The 20,222-nt window shown below is 48.6% G+C and overlaps 3 protein-coding genes across 3 annotated transcripts in view; 2 read left to right on the top strand and 1 right to left on the bottom strand.

The window, feature by feature from the left end:
• The window catches only part of LOC310837659 (uncharacterized protein), a 179,472-nt gene that overhangs the window by 121,059 nt on the left and 38,191 nt on the right, over positions 1–20,222 (top strand). The gene's annotated exons all lie outside the window — the stretch shown is intronic.
• The window catches only part of LOC310837834 (uncharacterized protein), a 299,721-nt gene that overhangs the window by 120,426 nt on the left and 159,073 nt on the right, over positions 1–20,222 (top strand). The window lies entirely within an intron of this gene.
• On the bottom strand, positions 1,298–13,193 carry LOC310837518 (zinc finger protein with KRAB and SCAN domains 5-like). The gene is made up of 6 exons (XM_083724223.1): positions 12,871–13,193; positions 10,812–11,416; positions 9,108–9,237; positions 8,026–8,111; positions 4,741–4,867; positions 1,298–3,598 (listed from the first exon to the last, which is right to left on the bottom strand). The coding sequence occupies exons 2-6, from the start codon at positions 11,226–11,228 to the stop codon at positions 2,559–2,561; spliced, it is 1,800 nt and encodes a 599-aa protein (XP_083580349.1). The 5' UTR covers positions 11,229–11,416; positions 12,871–13,193; the 3' UTR covers positions 1,298–2,558.

Here is a 20,222-nt window from a genome sequence, read left to right on the forward strand (position 1 = left end):
TACCAGGCAAAGACAAAGAGCCTCCGCTGCACATTCTCAAATGTCGCAGTTCACTGGTAAATGCATCTTATGTACTGGCTCAATGGGGAAACTTTAGAAATTCATAAGAAATCACATCGTTGAATCTTCTCACTTCCAATGGCATGTGGGACCCAGGTATAAGGGTTGAGGTGACTGAGCCCAGCATAATCCCCCGAGATGTACAGTCATGGCTGCAGGGGCTTCCCGAGGTGATATCCTGCCCCAAGCATGTCAGACAGGCAACCATCTCATTCACCATGCCTACCCACCCCATAGTGGGACAAGACAAAGGGGTGTATTTAACTTGACTCAAGGACGAGGGAGGGATGCGGATGGCGCTGTGGGTTAAACCACAGAGCCTAGGACTTGCTGATCGCAAGGTCGGTGGTTCGAATCCCCGCAACGGGGTGAGCTCTCGTTGCTCGGTCCCTGCTCCTGCCAACCTAGCAGTTCGAAAGCATGTCAAAGTGCTAGTAGATAAATAGGTACTGCTCTGGCGGGAAAGTAAACGGCGTTTCCATGCGCTGCTCTGGTTCGCCAGAAGCGGCTTTGTCATGCTGGCCACATGACCCGGAAGCTGTACGCCGGCACCCTTGGCCAATAAAGCGAGATGAGTGCCACAACCCCAGAGTCGGCCACGACTGGACCTAATGGTCAGGGGTCCCTTTACCTTTTAAGGACCAGGGAACTGTAAATGCTTTCCTTTGCACTGTGATGAAGTAAGTGTGAAATACTATATTTGAGTGACAGCGGCAACCACTGGATCTCAGGTTCTACCTGAGACCACACCTTTCCTGTGACATACCTATGATGTATTGATGATGCTTCTGGAAATGTATGAAGGGAAACTTTAAAATACTTATCTATCCATTGTTTGGGGCTTTTGGCTGCTTCATCTTTGTGATAGTGGGAAGTCTTGTTGCAGCAATTAAGATCATGCCACCGGGCCGCCGTTTGGCTTCTGTGTCCTGGCTGAAGTCTCTCGCTTGTGACCCCCGACCGGAACCTATGGGAGCCAAGGTTAGGCAATTGTGGGGTCTTTTTCCTCTTCTTTCGCGACCCATCATAGCAGAGTAAGATTGTCTTCCATGGACATGGTCTCATCAGTGAGCCCATAAGTGACTGTGGAGGCCAATTCTGGTTCCTGTTGTAAACAAAAAATCTGCCCTTTTCCCTTATGGGTTATTCAAGAGGCCATATAGAGTCCTTACGTAGGTTCCCTATTGGTAGGAGAAAAGAACAGAGCCCAACCAGAGAATATTGAGAAACAAAGCAACTAGTAAGCCTGATCTTTATTGATCTGTTGCAATAGGGTGCCCCCTTCACACGCAGGAAAGGATGACCCCAGAATCAAGGTGTGCCTGCCCTTATATATACATTTTAAATTCCCTGCCATGGAGCTCAAGACCGCCCCTCCGTACATCATACATACATCACAGAAGGGGTGTAACCTAAGATTCCCCCCCCCCACATACCTACATCACAGAAAAGACAGTCTACAGCAGAAATCTGAATGTGTTTTTCCTGTCTGCCAGGTTATCTGATTGCCTTTCCTGATAGTATGTCACCCATTAAAATGCTGATTACTTAATTCCCGAGACAATGGGAAGGCTCCCTGACCCCCTCCCTCCTTGCAGAGAAAATGTTTGGTCAGTTTGGGAATCAAAAATGGTTTCAGGTTGGTGTTCCTGTGCTGATCTATGTACGTGCTTTTATGTACCACAGGGGTGTGGGACTTGTTTGTCTGTTCCCAACAGCAAGGGCTGGCGGACCAGCTGGCTGGGCTCCCTTGCCCGCTTGCTTGCTTACTGCAAGGCCACCTTAGTTCCTGCCACCCAGCACCCCCTGGCCAGCCCCAGAGGGACCATTCGCCTAGGGAGCTTGTAGCCAGGGCTGCTGCCACAAACAGCTGTGCAAGCTTTTGGGAGGCAGAGATGCAAGAGGGCATCTGAGGAGGGAGCGACGGAAAGAGGGACGGAGGCCAGTGTTGCCTGTGGCACCCCTCAGCATTCTTCACGGCACCCCAGGGTGCCAGGGCACACTGGTTGAAAACCACTGCAGAATAGACTTTGTTTATGTCTTCAGGCTGTCAACTGTACAAAACAAATTTTACTACACTGTGGGCTTTATAAACAAGCTAGGAACCAATTCATCAAACCTATCTTGGTGAATTCGTCTGGTAAGTCTTTTATCTCAAATATCTCCTTGGAAGATAAATGATATAATGGTGGCTGTGGCAAAATTCCTCTCGCCGGTAATAAGAATTAGAAATTGACATGCTCTGGATAGATAGATAGATAAATAAATAAATAATTTATACCCCGTCCATCTGGCTGGGCTTCCCCAGCCACTCTGGGCGGCTTCCAAAAAAATATTAAAATACAGTAATGCACCAAACATCAAAAGCTTCCCTGAACAGGGTTGCCCAGAAATGTTTTTCCTGTATCTCGGCTATATTTTGTTTTCAAAATTGATTTTGAGGGTCTTTGGACTGTAATAAAGTAAGTTTAGTGCTCCCACTACAGCTTTTATCACATTCACTTAGAGGGTTTATCCACAGCATGGGTTCCCAGATGCACAGTCAGGCCATCACTCCCACTAAAGCTTTCTCCACACCCTGTACATTGATATGGTTTCTCCTTGGTGTGGGTTCTTTTGTGTAAAGTAAGGTGGTAATTGCGACTAAAGCTCTTTCCACACTCCAAACATTTAAAGGGTTTTTCCCCTGTGTGGGTTCTTTGATGTGCAGCGAGGCCTCCACTCTGGCAAAAGCTCTTTCCACACTCCATGCACTTGTGAGGTTTCACTCCTGTGTGGGTTCTCTGATGCACAGTAAGGTCACAGTTCCTATGGAAGCTCTTGCCACACTCCATGCATTTAAACGGTTTTGCCCACGTGTGGGTTCTTTGATGTGCAGCAAGGCCTCCACTCTGGCTAAAGCTTTTTCCGCACTCCATACATTTGTAAGGTTTCACTCCTGTGTGGGTCCTCTGGTGCTCAGTAAGGTCACTACTCTCATGGAATCTTTTCCCACACTCAATGCATATAAACGATTTATCCCATGTGTGTGTTCTTTGATGTGCAGTAAGGCTTTTACCATGTTTGAAACTCTTTTCACACACCATACATTTAAACGGTTTCTGCCCTGTGTGGGTTCTCTGATGTAAAGTAAGATGGTCACGTCGACTGAAGCTCTTTCCACACTCCATGCATATAAATGGTTTCTCCCCTGTGTGAGTTCTTTGGTGCACATTTAGATCCCCACCACGACTGAAGCTCTTTCCACATTCTAAACATTTATGTGCTTTCTCCTCTGTGTGGATGTTGTAACATATACTAGATTGTGACTGATACTTATATGGTTCACCACACACTGGACATGTCTTCCTGCTGTTTCCTTTGAGATCTTGCAAATTCAGGGGTACATGGACATAAATGTCCTGAGTCGTGGTGGACTTCTCTTCCCCATTCATTGACTTTTGGGGTGCTTCTTGATTGGCAAACATCTCTTTCCATGCTTCATTCTCTGATGTCGCCATGGATGTCTCACTAATATTCTTATTATTCTGCCTATTACCTGTTTTGGGGGAGGGAGAAAAAGAAAATGTGTTTCAATTGCAAGGCAGAAGCAGATTCTCGTTATGGATCGCGCCCAGTTCTCTGCTTCTCCGATTCTATCGTTTTCAAGCGTCTCCGCTTCCTTCTCCCCAAGCCCTGCTGAATCTGAGGTTAGCTTCTGAATATGCTACAATCTCAGGACGACACCAAAATTCCTGCTCCACCTCCCACTTGCTGTTGTTGGGATAAATTATAAAGAGAGGTTCCTGTTACGATATGGATGCAATGCAGCTGCAAAGTGCTAGCTTGAAAAGTAAACATGATGGGAATGTTGGGACTGTCCATGGGAAACAGAGGGACAGTCAACTCACAGTGCGAAGCACCAGAATTAGCTCAGAGTATAATATGAGCTCTTCCGTTTGTTCCTGTCCCGGAAGTACAGGAAGTGTTCGTCACTACACTGCTGGAGTTTGAAGAGAGCAGTCATGTTTTTTGTAACGCTGCAAAGACAGAAATAAAGGCATGTAAATACGTTTCTGTCTATCTCTTTCCCCTGCCAGGGGGCAGGAAAGAGGGGGGGGGTTCTTCTCACGTTTGAGAAGAATCGCCTATCGAGACCTCGCCTGGATCTTGCTGGGGAATGCAGCCAGGGAGGTCAACAGGGAATCATGCCGGGTGCCTGGGAGAGTTGCCAGTTTCTCTTGATAAAGGCTTGATTTCCCGACAGTTCCTAAACTGGAGGTATCCCTCTCAGAAACCTGACAGAAGACTTGATATGGTTAGTCAGCAGTCAAAGAAACTATTAGAGGCAAGAAGGCTCCCTTCAAAAAATTGAAGTCTTGCCCAAATGAAGAGAACGAAAAGGAACTCAAATTCCGGTCACGAAGAGGGCAAGCAGACACCAAAGGATGCTACAGAAGACTTTCTACGACAGCCTTTCTCCACCTGTGGGTCCCCAGATGTTGTTGAACTACAACTCCCATCACCCCTAGCTAGCAAGGCCAGAGCTCAGGGATGATGGGAGTTGTAGTCCGACAACATCTGGAGACCCACAGGTTGAGAACCGCTGTTCTATGAGCTTCTGGTCCAGGATAGCCTGGCAACTGTCGACCATCTCTGCGCTGCACAGTTTATCTTAACAAGGGAAGAGGGGGTCCTTACCCAGACAGACCAAGTTCCCATAATTCTCCATCGTGACCTCCCACTGCAGGGCTCTTTGGCCAGGATCCAACAGAGCCCACTCCTCCTCCGTGAAAAACACAGCCACCTCCTCGAAGGTCAGTGGGCCCTGGGGAGAAAAAAAAGGGTTAGAAAATATTTGCTCCACGCAACTGACGTAGAGAGAGCTGTGATTCTGGCATTGCATGCCTCGATGACCCGTTGGGTTGCTGGGGTTTATGCGGGCAGAACTCCAGTGAAGCAATAAGAGCACATCGTAGAAACATAGCCCCATAGAATTGTAGACTTGAATGGGAACTCCCCAATGGTCCTCTAGTCCAGGAATCTCAGTTTAAGCTTCCATGACCGAGGAGCAACCTCCAATACGGAGGTTTAAAAGTATTCACCAAATGTTGCCTCCACACATGTAGTAATATATGTTCCATGTTTCACGTATAGGTAAAGGTAAAGGACCCCCCAGATGGTTAAGTCCAGTCAAAGGTGACTATTGGGTTGCAGCGCTCATCTCGCTTTCAGGCCGAGGGAGCTGGCATTTGTCCACAGACAGTTTTCCAGGTCATGTGGCCAGCATGACTAAACCGCAACTGGCACAGGGAGGACCGTGACGAGTGCCAGAGTGCATGGAAACGTCATTTACCTTCCTGTCGCAGCAGTATCTATTTATCTACTTGCACTGGTATGCTTTCGAACTGCTAGGTTGGCAGGAGCTGGGACAGAGAAACGAGAGGTCACCCCATTGCGGGGATTCGAACAGCTGACCTTCCAATCAGCAAGCCCGAGAGGCTCAGTGGTTTAGACCACAGTACCACCCTGGTGCCTTCATTCACGTATAAAATGAGATGGTATCTCTAAGCTTCTAAACAGTTTTTAAAGCCCAACAGCTTGCTCTTAAGTCTCTCTCTGTGACTCTTACTACTACTACTACTACTAATAAATTTTATTTATACCCTGCCCTCCCCGGCCAAAGCCAGGCTCAGGGCGGCTAACACCAATAAAATTACAATAAAAACATAATAGAAAAAAACAAAATAAAGCCATTTAAAATATAGAAGAGAAGAAGAGTTTGGATTTGATATCCCGCCTTTCACTCCCTTTAAGGAGTCTCAAAGCGGCTAACATTCTCCTTCCCCTTCCTCCCCCAAAACAAACACTCTGTGAGGTGAGTGGGGCTGAGAGACTTCACAGAAGTGTGACTGGCCCAAGGTCACCCAGCAGCTGCATGTGGAGGAGCGGAGACGCGAACCCGGTTCCCCAGATTAGGAGACTACCGCTCTTAACCACTACACCACACTGGCATTTTAATATAGGTTAAAATGCAATTTAAAATGCAGTCTCATTTTAAAAGTAGCCGATAGATCAAGACCATAAGGGGAGGGAAACATAATGGTCAGACTGAGTCCAAACCAAAGGCCAGGCGGAACAGCTCTGTCTTGCAGGCCCTGCAGAAAGATATCAAGTCCCGCAGGGCCCTAGTCTCTCGGGACAGAGTGTTCCACCAAGTCGGGGCCAGTACTGAAAAGGCCCTGGCCCCAGGTGAGACCAATCTAACCACCTTGTGACTTGGGACCTCCAAAGTGTTGTCATTTGTGGACCTTAAGGTCCTCCGCGGGGCATACCAGGAGAGGCGGTCCTGTAGGTACGTGGGCCCTAGGCCGCAAATCTCTCTCGCAGCAAGCTCTTCTTGGTCTCCTCTCTTTCCTAAAACATTCCTGTTCAGTGGTTTGTTTGCATTTTCACAAACACACAGCACTTCTCTCTGAACACAGAACTGAGAAAAATGTGGGATGACTGTGGGAGACTCACAGGTGCAAGGACATGCTAAGCCACCCTGCTACACGGTAAGTTCTATAACCAGGGTGTCTCTGGACCTCAAATTAAGACTCAAGCAAATAATAATATTTAGAACTTACTGGACTCCAGTCTGCTCGTTTATGAAAGGACTATCTAAGACATCTAGTTGCTGGAGATGTGACAGGGTTAAGCTTACCTAAAACATATGTTTGTACAATGTCCTAAGGGACGCAGGTGGTGCTGTGGTGTAAACCACAGAGCCTAGGGCTTGCCAATCAGAAGGTCAGCAGTTCGAATCCCCGCGATGGGGTGAGCTCCCGTTGCTCAGTCCCAACTCCTGCCCACCTAGCAGTTCAAAAGCACGTCATGTGCAAGTAGATAAATAGGTACCACTCCGACTGGAAAGTAAACAGAGTTTTCCGTGCGCTGCTCTGGTTCGCCAGAAGCAGCTTAGTCACGCTGACCACATGACCTGGAAAAACTGTCTGCAGACAAACATCGGCTCCCTTGGCCAGTAAAGCGAGATGAGGGCCCAATCCCAGAGTTGTTCGCAACTGGACTTAACTGTCAGGGGTCCCTTTACCTTTACAATGTCCTACATTGAAAAACTTTTGGCAAAAGGTAATAGAGATAATCAGCATGACTGCAGAGGAAAATGTCATTTTGAATGATATACCCAACACATGGAATCTAACAAAGGGGCAATATGAACGGACTCTCCTCGCTCTCACTGCTGGTGTTGATGAACTGGAAAAATAAAAATGCAGCTCCCTTTAACGATTGGATTGAAGATTCATTTTTATAAATACCATATTAGGTTAACGTCTGGTTAACTACACTAACAATTCCCCACCCCACCCCTTTTTGTAATGTAAACTTCTTTTCCGTGTCTTATGTACTTTTGTGCTTCTTTATTTTTTCAATAAATAATGTAGAACACACAAAAAATTGCCCTGCTGTAAGACTTTAGGAAATCAGCCCTGAGTGCTCAACTGGAAGGACAGATTGTGAAGCTGAGGCTCCAATACTTTGGCCACCGCATGAGAAGAGAAGACTCCCTGGAAAAGACCCTGATGTTGGGAAAGATGGAGGGCCCAAGGAGAAGGGGACGACAGGGGACGAGATGGTTGGACAGTGTTCTCGAAGCCACAAACATGAGTCTGACCAAACTGCGGGAGGCAGTGGAAGACAGGAGTGCCTTGCGTGCTCTAGTCCATGGGGTCACGAAGAGTCGGACATGACTAAACGACTAAACAACAACAAAGACTTGGGACTCCCTGCAGCTGCAATCTTGGGGGGAAAAGGGAATCTTTTACATTCCGCTTGGTCAGAATAAACCATTTCCTTAACACAGGTCCCTTTCCATCTGTTGTGATTCTACGAAGGAAGCAGAGATCCTTGGAAAGGTATCAAGGAGCAGATCCTTTCAAGCCCTGGCCAGCACTTCCCAGATCCCATGTTTTTTCCATCTCCTACCTGACCAGGCAACTGAACGAACACCATTTCTTCTTCATCACACAGTAAGGAAAGGCTGGGATGATCTGGCAGAGGAGTTTGGCTGCCTATGAGCAAAAGGAAAAAAGGAAGCAGGAAGGATTTTTTTCCTGCCTCCTGTCACCTGCCCCGGTTCGCAACCCGAACTGCCTGGGTATACTTTGCAGGTATGCAGCTTGGGAATCAGGGTGGGTTGGATTTAAATCAAATCAATTTAAACCACGATTTAAATCACTAGTCAGTAAGACTTGATTAAATCTTTTTTAAAAAACAACAACACTCATTCTTGCTGTTATAATCTTAATATTTACAACCAGATGAAACCTCACAATAATTTTGGCTTCTCGCAGTGAGGGAACCACCAGGAGGCCCTCGGCGTTGGACCTCAGTGTCTGGGCTGAACGATGGGTGTGGAGACGCTCCTTCAGGTCTACTGGGCCGAGGCCGTTTAGGGATTTAAAGGTCAGCACCAACACTTTGAATGGTCCTCGGAAACGTACTGGGAGCCAGTGTAGGTCTTTCAAGACTGGTGTTATATGGTCTCAGCGCCTGCTCCTAGTCACCAGTCTGGCTGCCGCATTCTGGATTAGTTGTAGTTTTCGGGTCACCTTCAAAGATAGCCCCACATAGAGTGCATTGCAGTAGTCCAAGCGAGAGATAACCAGAGCATGCACCACTCAGGCGAGACAGTCCGCAGGCAAGTAGGGTCTCAGCCTGCGTACCAGATGGAGCTGATAAACAGCTACCCTGGACACAGAATTAACCTGCGCCTCCATGGACAGCTGTGAGTCCAAAATGACTCCCAGGCTGTGCAGCTGGTCCTTCAGTGGCACAGTTACCCCATTCAGGATCAGGGAATCCTCCACACCAGCCTGCCCCTGTCCCCCAAAAACAGTACTTCTGTCTTGTCAGGATTCATCCTCAACCGCCATCCATCCTACACCCTTCATCTGGAGCAGAATTCCCCGGTTAGTCATGGAGGCAAGATGATTTGGGCATATAAAACCACCCCCCACCCCCGAGACCGTGATCAAACCAAAAACCCACTCCCAATTCCTCCTTACTCAGCGAAGGGGAAACATCCGTTCCACTGCCCTCCGGAATGGCTCTCCAGAATAGCTGCCTCCTCCTGGTGGCCGGCGGGACCTTCTCTGTGTCGTAAAATGGAAGGCCCCCATTTTTCAGCCTCTGGATCTGAAATAAAAATGGGGATCCCCATGCCGGGAAAGGGATTAGGAAGAGGCACCCTGATTTCATCACGGGCATGGGGCACACCAAACACTTGCACATTCTATCCTCCCCTTGGGGAGTTGAGCTCTTACAACGAATTCATACCAAAATAGCTGGGAAAGAGATTTCAGATGGGGAAACTCCACTGGACTGTCGAAATGGGATTTGGCATAAAAAGTGTAATGCTTTGATTCCGGTGTGGAAATTTGCTCCTTTTTTTTATTTGGCATGTGTTATTGAACTTTATTTTCTGTTATTGTAACAGATTAATGGGGCCGGGGCGGGGGAGGAATTCCAGGAAGTTGGACTAGATTGGGCATCCCCAAACTCGGCCCTCCAGATGTTTTGGGACTACAATTCCCATCATCCCTGACCACTGGTCCTGTTAGCTAGGGATGATGGGAGTTGTAAGCCAAAAACATTTGGAGGGCCGAGTTTGCCTATGCCTGATGACTCTTTGGCAGGGTGGATTTGATTTAAATAAAATGGATTTAAATCACTAGTCTGTATGACTTGATTTAATTTTTTTTTTGTTTTACAGAAAGACTCTTTCTTGCTGGTATAATCTTAATATTTACAACCAGATGAAGGTTTCGTTTTTGGAATAATAAATTTTCAGAGTAGTTTTTACAGTTACGTTAAAAATTACTGATTTGGTTATACTATTAGAAATACATGGACAGATGGTTATGAAATTATTGTGAGGTTTAATAAGTTAACTGTTTATATTTGGACAACTTTTCTGCTGCACTTAATAACAATTTAAACCATTTATTTAACTAAACTATTTAACTAAAACAATAACATTATGGCATGTTTGTTAACTGATGTGGTTAAACAAAAAAAAAAAAAACAGACTGAGTTTTAGCATGAAAAACTTAAAACAAATCTTTATTTCCTTTGGACTATAATGTAACTTAAATAGAAAACTATCTTTAGAAAGATTTTTCCTCCAAAAGGATTTCAATTTGAAAATCCGATTTAAATGAAAAAATCCGATTTTTTTATCATTGATTTTTATCCACCCTGCTATTTGGCTCCTTCCCAACTCCAATAACAACAACAACAACAACAACAACAACTTATTTATTTTCCCGCCCTCCCCAGCTGAAGCCAGGCTCAGAGCGGCTAACAACAGTAAAAGTAACACAGCTTACATAAAATCACAATCAATTAATTGAAATACATTCTAAAATCAATTCAGAGTCAAATTAATGGCAACCATTGGGCTAGAGTTCTATGAGGCTTATAGAAGGAGGGGGGTCAGGCTGCGCCCTGACCAAAGGCCTGGTGGAACAGCTCTGTCTTGCAGGCCCTGCGGAAAGATGTCAAGTCCTGCAGGGCCCTAGTCTCTTGTGATAGAGCGTTCCACCAGATCGGGGCCACGGCCGAAAAAGCCCTGGCTCTGGTTGAGGCCAGCCTAATCTCCCTGTGGCCTGGGACCTCCAAGACGTTTTTGTTTGAAGACAGTAAGGTTCTCCGTGGGCCATACCAGGAGAGGTGGTCCCGTAGGTACGATTTAAAGAAAGCGCTCTCACCTGCTCCCTTTCTTCCTGCCTCTTCTCTTCCACCTGGCTCAGGAGGAAGCCTTCTGCCAGGGCCACCGCCTGGGAGCTGGTCTCCGCTCCGCACTCCCTGACCCAGCTCTCCATCTCCGGGGGGAGGATAGTCAGGAACTGCTCCAAGACCACCAGGTCCAGCATCTGGGCCTTCGAGTGCTTTTCCGGCTTCAGCCACTGGCGGTAGAGGTGGTGGAGGCGGCTGCAGACCTCGCGGGGGCCCTCGGCCTCCTGGTAGCAAAACGCCCGGAAGTGTTGGCGCTGGACGTCTGAGCTGGCATTGCCCTCGCCCAGGATCTGCTGCACGTTCCTTTCCCAGACCTCCCCAGTGCTCCCAGTCTGGGTGACGTGGGGGACCTTTCCTCCACAGGGAGCCGCTGAGTCTGGCTTTTCCATCTCCCAAAGTTCCCCGAAGGAATCCAAGGAGAATTCTGTGGAGAATTCTGTTCCCAAACCAAAGGCTGCCGGAATTTGATTGGCGTTGGAGGAGAGGGCAGTCGATGTTCGGCAAAGTTTGCAACCCTCTTGCACACGCCTAAGGGAAAGATGCTTTGCTAGGAGCGAAGGGTGACCCTGGCTGGGACCTGTAAAAGACGGCAGTGACTTATAAACAGCCGAGAGACATGGGGGAGCAGTGGAGGCAGTGTGGTGTAGTGCTTAGAGTGTTAAACTTGGACATGGGAGACGAAGAAGAGGAGAAAGAGGAAGAATTTACTATTTATACCCCACCCATCTGGCTGGATCTCCCCAGCCACTCTGGGCAGCTCCCAACAGAATACTAAAAACACGATAGAACATCAATCCTTAAAAACTTCCCTAAACAGGGCTGCCTTCACATGTCTTCTAAAAGTCAGATAGTTGTTTATTCCCTTGACATCTGATGGGAGGGCGTTTCCACAGGGCGGGCACCACTACCGAGAAGGCCCTCTGCCTGGTTCCCTACAACCTCACTTCTCCAGTGAGGGAACTGTCCATTAAACTTTAATTAGTAAACGTCCAGTGCGCTTCCAACGCCATAAATCTTATCTCAGCAGAGAATTTTGTGCGGCGGCTGAAGAAGGCAGGAGAGTCAGTACCTTTCAATGAAGAATCCTGGAGCAAGCACTTTGGAACTCAGGAAAAAACTTTATTCACAATAGAAAAAACCTGGCGATAAAGCACACATGCTTTTATCTCTGGCATAAAGAAAACTTTACTCTAAACTTAACTTGTATCATCAAACACGCCCATGGCCACAAACTGCGAGTCAGGTCAAGGGGGGGGGGGGAGAAGAGAGACAGAGTCAGGTCAAGGGGGGGGGGGGATAGAGACACATGGGTGAACTGACTATTTATACAAACTAACTCACATTCCTGGATGCTTAATGACTTCAAGCTGCTCAGTGATTAGAGCGACTTGTTACCTCTTAACCCTTTAGTACCAACAGGAACTACCAGAAGGCCCTTGGAACTAGACCTCAGTGTCTGGACTGGTATACTGGGTATACTGGGCCAGGATTAAGAAGCCAAGAAGAGTCTGGTGATCAGGCCTGTGGCCAACAAGATTCCTGTGGGGATCTTGAAAGCAGGATCTGAGCAGAAGAGCCCTCTCCTCTCCTGTAATTTCCAGCAACTGATACTCCGAATTATTGCTGACTTCCACTTGCTCACTTCAAAGGCTTTGCATGTCAACAAGGAAGTTCTAGGTGCTGCAACAGAACCTTTCAATGTCTCTTCAAAAATTATTACTCTTACGTAATCCACCAGGACAACCCTGATTTCTTTGTCTTTCAGGGCCCGGTGACCTTTGAGGAGGTGGCTGTGCAGCCAAGAAGCCCACTTAGGTTTTCTCTCCCCAACCTCAGTTGCATTTGTGCCGCCCCCCCCCCCCTGCCCTCCTTTGGAGGAAGAGACAGCAGGGGCTGTTGGAGAGACAGAGGTAAGTCCCAAAAGTGATTCTTCCCTCTCTCTCTCCTGGCACAGTTAAGCCCAACGCAGACCATTAAAACTTGGACCATTAAAACCCCCCACAAACCAGCGGAGATTATATTTCTACTCACAAGAGTTTCAGGAGCTGCAGCTGAACAAGGCAGTAAAAAATAAGAGCGAAGAAGGAGAAAGGACTTAGAAAGGAACTTGGCAGGAGAATTATCTCCCTTAGGAGAGATTTCATTCCCTGGTTCTGCTTCCTCGCCTCCTTCTTCCTACAAGGCAGAAGAGGGAGGGAGCCTGCTAAGCCCCGCCCACTTGGGAAACTTGACCTCAGGGCTCGGGTTAACCCTTCCGTGCCCGCAAGCTAAGTCAGCAGCTGCCTACTGCAATAGCGCCCTGATTATTTTTTGGGTTTATTTATTTTTTGCAGGGGGGGAGGAGATCCCAGGCTCGTTTGATGCTCTGCGCGCCCCCTACCCTCCTCCTTGCACGCCTCTCCAGGAACCCAGCCTCCATCGCTTTAACCCTTTCCTCGCCGAGGACTCCCACACAGAGGGCCTCCCTCCCCAACGCCCCCCCCCCCCCGCGATCCCTTTGCAAAAGCCGCGCCTGCAAGAGGACTTTGCAGCTGGGGGCGCATAGGGGCGCCGCTGCTCTCTGGCGCGGGGCTCTCCTTCTGTTCCTTCCCTTGCGACTTTGGGGGGGGGCGGGGTTAAAGACCCCCACCCCCTTGAAGGGATCTCCCTCTGCAGATCACTTCCTGCTCGCACCCCCTCCACTCCCAGGCATCGTTTGGGAAAGTGAGGAGGGTTTGCGCTCCTGGGTGAGTGTGGGGTGGAGGTCTTGGGGGGGGGGTCTGGATGGGAGAGGGGAGGGGTGCATCCCAGGAATATTGCATGCAGAAGTCCGCCTCCCTCTTTCTCTGCCTGCTGTCACCCCCCACGCCAAGCCCTATGCAAAACGCATCTGGGGCTTTTTCGATCAAAGAGGCGAGGAGAGATCCCCTCTTTTGGAGCCCAAAGACGGTTTTCACATATTACATTACAATACAGATGTACCAAAGCCAACACCATTTCCTCCCCATACATTTACATTTACATTTCCTCAATCCATCATATTATTCTTTTCTCCTTCCTCCCACTTCCCTCCGCCCCCACTCGATTTCCTCCACATTATACAATTTACAATAACGTTTGCATTCTACAACCTTCTCAAATCATCTATGTATTCTTATTATCTTTCCTTACTCGTTTTTCTTCCATCCAGTACTTAACATTTTAATCTAGGCATATTAGCATATCTTTTTTTTTGAGCAAGATTTTGCCATATATTCATCAAAACATTTCCACTCCTTTTTAAATTTTTGATTCGACTGATTTCTTCTTATAGCAGTTAATTTTGCCAAAATTAAATATCCATTTAGTTTACAAATCCATTCCTCCTTTGTGGGTATAGTTTGTGACTTCCACCTATCAGCAATCACTATTCTAACAGCTGTACTTGCATATAGAAAAATTCTTCTCCCCCCCCCCCCCGTGGTATCTCATCATCTATCAATCCAAGGAGATATATCTCTGATTTCTTTGTTATTGATATTTTCAACATCTTTAGTTCTTTGTGTACTACTATCCAAAATTTATTAATGTCCTCACACCTCCACCACATATGTATGTTGAGCCGCTTGGTCCTTGCAGTGCAATTAGGATCACAGACTTGCAGCGTTGGAAGGGACCTTGCGGGTCATCCAGTCTAACCCTCTGCAGTGCTGGCGTCATAAGGAAGGGGGGCCCTGGCTGAAGTGGGGGAGATCGCCTGCTTGGCGTGCAGAAGGTTCCCAGGTCCAATCCCTGGTGACCTTTCTAGGTAGGGCTGGGGGAGGGAGCCCCGAGTCTGAAACCCAGGAGAGCCGCTGGTGTGGGCAATTCTGAGTTCAATGCACTCCGGTGCTCTGGGCTCAGTACATCAGGGAGCTATAGCTCCCTGTGTGCCATCCCAGGATATATGGGTTGCTGTCTATAGTGTGACAGGTCTGTGCTCTGGCAGAGAGAGCAGACTGGTGGAACCAGGTCCAGGGAAACAACGCCCTCCTTGGACTTTGCAGAACTTTTGAGTTACGCAGGGCTTGCCAGTGTGGTGTAATGGTTAAGAGCGGTAGACTCTTAATCTGGGGAACCGGGTTCGCGTCTCCGCTCCTCCACATGCAGCTGCTGGGTGACCTTGGGCCAGTCACACTTCTGTTAAGTCTCTCAGCCCCACTCACCTCACAGAGTGTTTGTTGTGGGGGAGGAAGGGAAAGGAGAATGTTAGTCGCTTTGAGACTCCGTAAAGGGAGTGAAAGGCGGGATATCAAATCCAAACTCTTCTTCTTCTTCTTCTTCCTCTTCTTCTTCAGGCCGGACGTCTTAAAGAAATAGTCTTTCCTCTTCTGCATCTCACATCTGTCTTTGGATAGACGCCTCTGTTGTGACGTGGGGTTTGTGATTTCAGCTCTCTTGACATAATATGCTGGAGACAGCTCTCTAGTAACACTTCTTTATTAAAGCAACAAGACTGAGACTTGAGGAGGGGAGAGCTACATTTATAGGGACAGGGAACTAGCTAGAAAGGATACATTTTGGAGGGAACAATATCAGGCAATCACAGTCCTGCCTTTGGGAGGCAACCAATAAGACAGAGGATCCAAATACAGCAGCTTAAATGAACCAATAGTAGCTGTACCCTCTGGAACCAAAAGGCAGTTACTTTACCCTAATGCAATTACAGACAATAATAATACAGATATAAAATCCTTTGACTCAATACACAACACCCCTCCCCCCCTAGTGAGCACAGCAGACGGAATCTCTCAGGTACTGTGGGGTCCTACAACTTCTATTTGATCTCCTGACAACAGGTGTTGCCGGTTCTGGATTGGGTGTCACCTGTGGTAGGGGGGCTGCTATAGGGGTTTCGTCAGGAACAGAAGGAGTCCCAGACATCTCAGGGTCCCCTACCTGTACCTCATCATCCTGAGGACTAGCAGACCCTGGTTCATTTGCTGAAGCCCCTGATGATTGCACCTCTGGGCCATTTTCACTCTGGTCTTGCAGCTCTGCGTCGTTAGCCAGGGATGAATTATCAGACTCCTCCCTGCTGAGCGCCCGGCGCCTCAGCTGATCTATATGTCTCTTCCAAACTTGCCCATTTTCCAAGGTCACATAATAGGACACAGGTCCACTAGCCCGGGTGACCACACCAGCCACCCACCGCGAACCTCGTGAATAGTTCCTCACCCAGACCAGATCTTCAGGGGCGAAATACCTTGTTGTGTCAGTCTCAGCCTGGGGGTTTGCTCTTGAATTACGGTTTGGCATTTTATCCGGGTGGACATAATCCAGCACCGTTACCAATCTTCTACCCAAGAGCAGCTCAGCTGGCGACTTGCCCATCGCAGTACACGGCGTCGCATGCTGCAAAAATAACATTCGCGCGATGCGAGCTGACCAATTACCCTCCATTAAGCGTGCAATGGATTCTTTGGCTGTTCTTACCATGCACTCCGCCTGCCCATTGGAGGATGGGTGAAAGGGCGCGGATGTGACCCCCCTTATGAAGTTATCAGCCAAGAATGCCCTGAATTCTTGGGATACAAAAGCTGCCCCATTATCTGATACAATGGTCTCAGGTAACCCATGGGTTGCAAACAGCTGCCTCAACACATTGATTACGGCAGCTGGTGCCATGCTAGGGACCATCGCCACTTCTAACCATTTGGAATATGCATCGACGATAACCAAAAAGACCTTCCCCTGGAATGGCCCAGCAAAATCTAAGTGCAGCCGGCTCCAGGGAGATCTGGACTGCTCCCACCAGTGAACTGGTGCTCTGGCCACTTCTGGCCGCACCTCTTGGCATGCCTTGCATGTCCGTACCCATTGTTCTATGTTCTGGTCCATTCCAGGCCACCACACATAACATCGGGCTAGCGACTTCATCCTGAGCATTCCCGGGTGTCCCATGTGAAGCGTCTCAAGAACCCTGTTTCTCAGTGGTGCTGGGATGATCACCCTATCTCCCCACAGGAGACAACCCTTATGCATGGATAACTTGTGCTGCCTTGTCGCATAAGGCCTGAATTTGTCTTCATGCGGACCACCTGGCCACCCCCTCCCCACCCAAGTGAGCACACGGGAGAGAACAGCATCTTTCCTCGTTTTCTCAGCAATATCAGTAGCCGTCACAGGAGCCCCCGGAAGTGTTTCCAGCATCATTATGTGCTCCGCTGGAGCAGGATCCTCATTGCTCCCGCCAGGAAGGGGCAATCGACTCAGCGCAATCGACTCAGCGCATCAGCGTGGCACAACCGTTTCCCCGGCACATGGGTCAAGGTGTACTGGAACCCGTTCAGAAATATAGCCCAACGCAACATTCTGGGGGAGAGAATTTGTGGCGTTTGTTTGTTCAGGTTGAACAACCCCAACAGTGGTTTGTGGTCCGTTTCAATGGAGAAATGATGACCGTACACATAATCATGGAACTTTTTGATTCCTGCCACAATTGCAAGCGCCTCTTTGTCCATTTGAGCATAGTTGCGCTCCGTGGGCGACAACGTACGGGAATAGAAAGAGATGGGCTTTTCCGACCCATCCGGTTCCCTATGACTCAGCACTGCCCCCAGGCCGTATTGAGAGGCATCACATGCCAGGACCAGCGGCTTTGATTCATCATAATGAGCAAGGACGCTCTTGCTACTCAGCATTCCTCGCAAGGAGTCAAAAGCCTTCTGCTGCTCCTGCCCCCATCGCCACACATTCTTTTTCTGCAACAGTCTATGTAATGGTTCAGCTACCGAAGCCTTCTGGGGTAAGAAGGAATGATAAAAGTTAATAAGTCCCAGGAATGACTGCAACTCCGTCTTGTTCTGTGGTCGTGGTGCCTCGATGATGGCCTTAACCTTAGCATCTGTGGGGTGGATGCCTGATGCATCAATTTTAAACCCCAAGAATTCCACAGTTGGCACCCCAAAACTGCATTTTTCCTTTTTTAGTTGCAACCCCGCCTCCTTGAACTTGAGCAACACTGCACGGACACGCGCAACCAGTTCCTGTGGGTCTTTTCCAGCAATCAAAACGTCATCAAAAAATGGCAAGACCCCCGGCAGACCTCTTAACAGGCGTTCCATGAGCCCTTGAAAAATCTCTGGGGCCACACAAACTCCAAATTGTAATCTGTTAACTCTGAACGCCCCTTTATGTGTGACAATAGTCTGTGCTTCTGCTGATTGTGGGGTTACTGGCAGCTGTTGGTAAGCTTGTGCCAGGTCAGTTTTGGCGAACACCTTGCCCCCAGCCAGTTTAGCCAACAGATGTGATACGACTGGAATGGGGTATGAGTTTCCCCTGAGCGCCTTATTGATAGTACATTTGTAATCAGCACAGATCCTGACTTCCCCATTTGCTTTAAGGGGCGTGACGATTGGAGTCTCCCACTTAGCGGAGTCCACGGGTGAGAGAACTCCCTGCTTGACCAATTTATCCAGCTCTGCTTCAATCTTGGGTTGCAGTGCAAATGGCACTCGCCTTGGTTTGAGTCGGATTGGGGCCACCCCAGGGTCCAATTTGAAGTCAACTGGGGGTCCTTTATAACAACCCAGTTTTCCATTAAAGAGATCAGCAAATTCTTTGCATAATGCCTCGCTCATCTCAGGGCAGGTTTGGATTGAATTAAGCCCTGATATACTCAGTCCCAGGGCGGGGAACCAATCAGTGCACAGGAGACTGGGGCGACTGCCCTTCGCAATCACCAGTTTGAGTACCGCCTGTTTGTCCCGGAACCGTACTCTCACGGCACACATTCCCATGACATGGATGCGGCCCGCTGAGTATGACTGCAAAGTTGCCGGGAAGGGCTCCAGAGGAGGCAACTTACCCCTGGGGAAGAATGTCCTCGCGGTCTGGTCCGACACGATAGTGAATCCAGATCCGGAGTCCACCTCCATGTCGCACAGCTGACCCTCAATCTTCACCTTGACGTGTGCCTTGCCTTGCGCTGGAAACTGCACGACCCTCCCGTTGATCTCCGTTACGTAGTGGCAGTCCTTTAGAACATGGTTTGCTGTGGGCGATCTGCGATGCTCCAGTCTAGGTGCTCCTGTCGCTCCCAACGCTGCCGATCTACAGACCCTGGCGATGTGACCTGTCTTTCCGCACGTCCGGCACATAGCATCCCGGAAACGACAACTCTTCCGCTCATGGTTTCCGCCACAACCAAGGCACCTGCCTCGGTGATCTTTGTGCACTGTGCAGGCCTGACGCACTGACTCGACCCCACGGACTGGGCTCTGGCTCGGAGTAGCCTCTAGCTCGTCCATGGCATGCGCAACCTCTATCTGTGGCTTAGGGGCCCTGCGACTGGCATCAAGCTCCTCTCTTTCATAATTCTCCGTGGTGGTGGCCTCCTTCAAGGCTGAAGCAAGGGTAACCTCTTCTTTAGCCACGATGCATCTTCTGGCTTTCTTGCTGGTCAGACCACCGACAAACCGATCCAGGAGAGTCTCTTCCGGGTCTTGGAAGTCGCAGTGCTGAGCGAGCTTCCGCAGTTCAGCTAGAAATGCAGATACAGACTCCCCAGCACGCTGCTGCCTCTTATGAAACTCCATCCGCTGGGCCATCTTGGTCTCAGTAGGCGCTAAATGGCTTGTTAGGCAGCCAAGAATATCTTTGAGAGATGTCTCACTTAGCTTCGCTGGGGCAAGCAATGCCTTGGCCAGCTTGAAGGTCTCAGGCCCACAGTAGCTCAGGAATGTGGCCCTTCTTTTGCTGGCATCGGTGATCCCTTGAGCCACTGCGAAGAACTCGAAGCGTTCGACGTAGTCTTCTCACGTGTGGGGCTCTGATGGCTGGAAGGGCTCCAATACCCTTGGACTCTCCATTGTCCTGTGGGCAGGGTCGTCTTCTCAGCTAGCCAGTGAGTCTTGTTCTTAGCTACAATCCGGACTCTGAGGCAGGGCTGCGTTTAACCGCTCCTCAGCATTCCGGATCCTATCCTCGTCGCCAGTTGTTGTGACGTGGGGTTTGTGATTTCAGCTCTCTTGACATAATATGCTGGAGACAGCTCTCTAGTAACACTTCTTTATTAAAGCAACAAGACTGAGACTTGAGGAGGGGAGAGCTACATTTATAGGGACAGGGAACTAGCTAGAAAGGATACATTTTGGAGGGAACAATATCAGGCAATCACAGTCCTGCCTTTTGGAGGCAACCAATAAGACAGAGGATCCAAATACAGCAGCTTAAATGAACCAATAGTAGCTGTACCCTCTGGAACCAAAAGGCAGTTACTTTACCCTAATGCAAATACAGACAATAATAATACAGATATAAAATCCTTTGACTCAATACACAACAGCCTCTTCGAGTTCTCTCCATTGTTCTCTGCAGTTTGCTTCCTGCAGCAATGTGGGCCTTGCTGCTGAAATAAATTAATGACTGATAAATAGATT

This window comes from Podarcis gaigeae, assembly GCF_964106915.1.
Source record: "Podarcis gaigeae genome assembly, chromosome: 2".
In the NCBI taxonomy this organism is placed as follows: domain Eukaryota; kingdom Metazoa; phylum Chordata; class Lepidosauria; order Squamata; family Lacertidae; genus Podarcis; species Podarcis gaigeae.

Excerpts from the sequence above, each read along its gene's own strand:
- LOC310837518 (XM_083724223.1), bottom strand. The coding sequence starts at position 11,228 with ATGGAAAAGCCAGACTCAGCGGCTCCCTGTGGAGGAAAGGTCCCCCAC. Across the intron at positions 9,238-10,811 it reads GGCAGGAAGAAAGGGAGCAG|ATCCAGAGGCTGAAAAATGG; the intron begins GTGAGAGCGCTT and ends TTTTTATTTCAG. Across the intron at positions 3,599-4,740 it reads TGGGAACTTGGTCTGTCTGG|GTAATAGGCAGAATAATAAG; the intron begins GTAAGGACCCCC and ends CCCCCAAAACAG.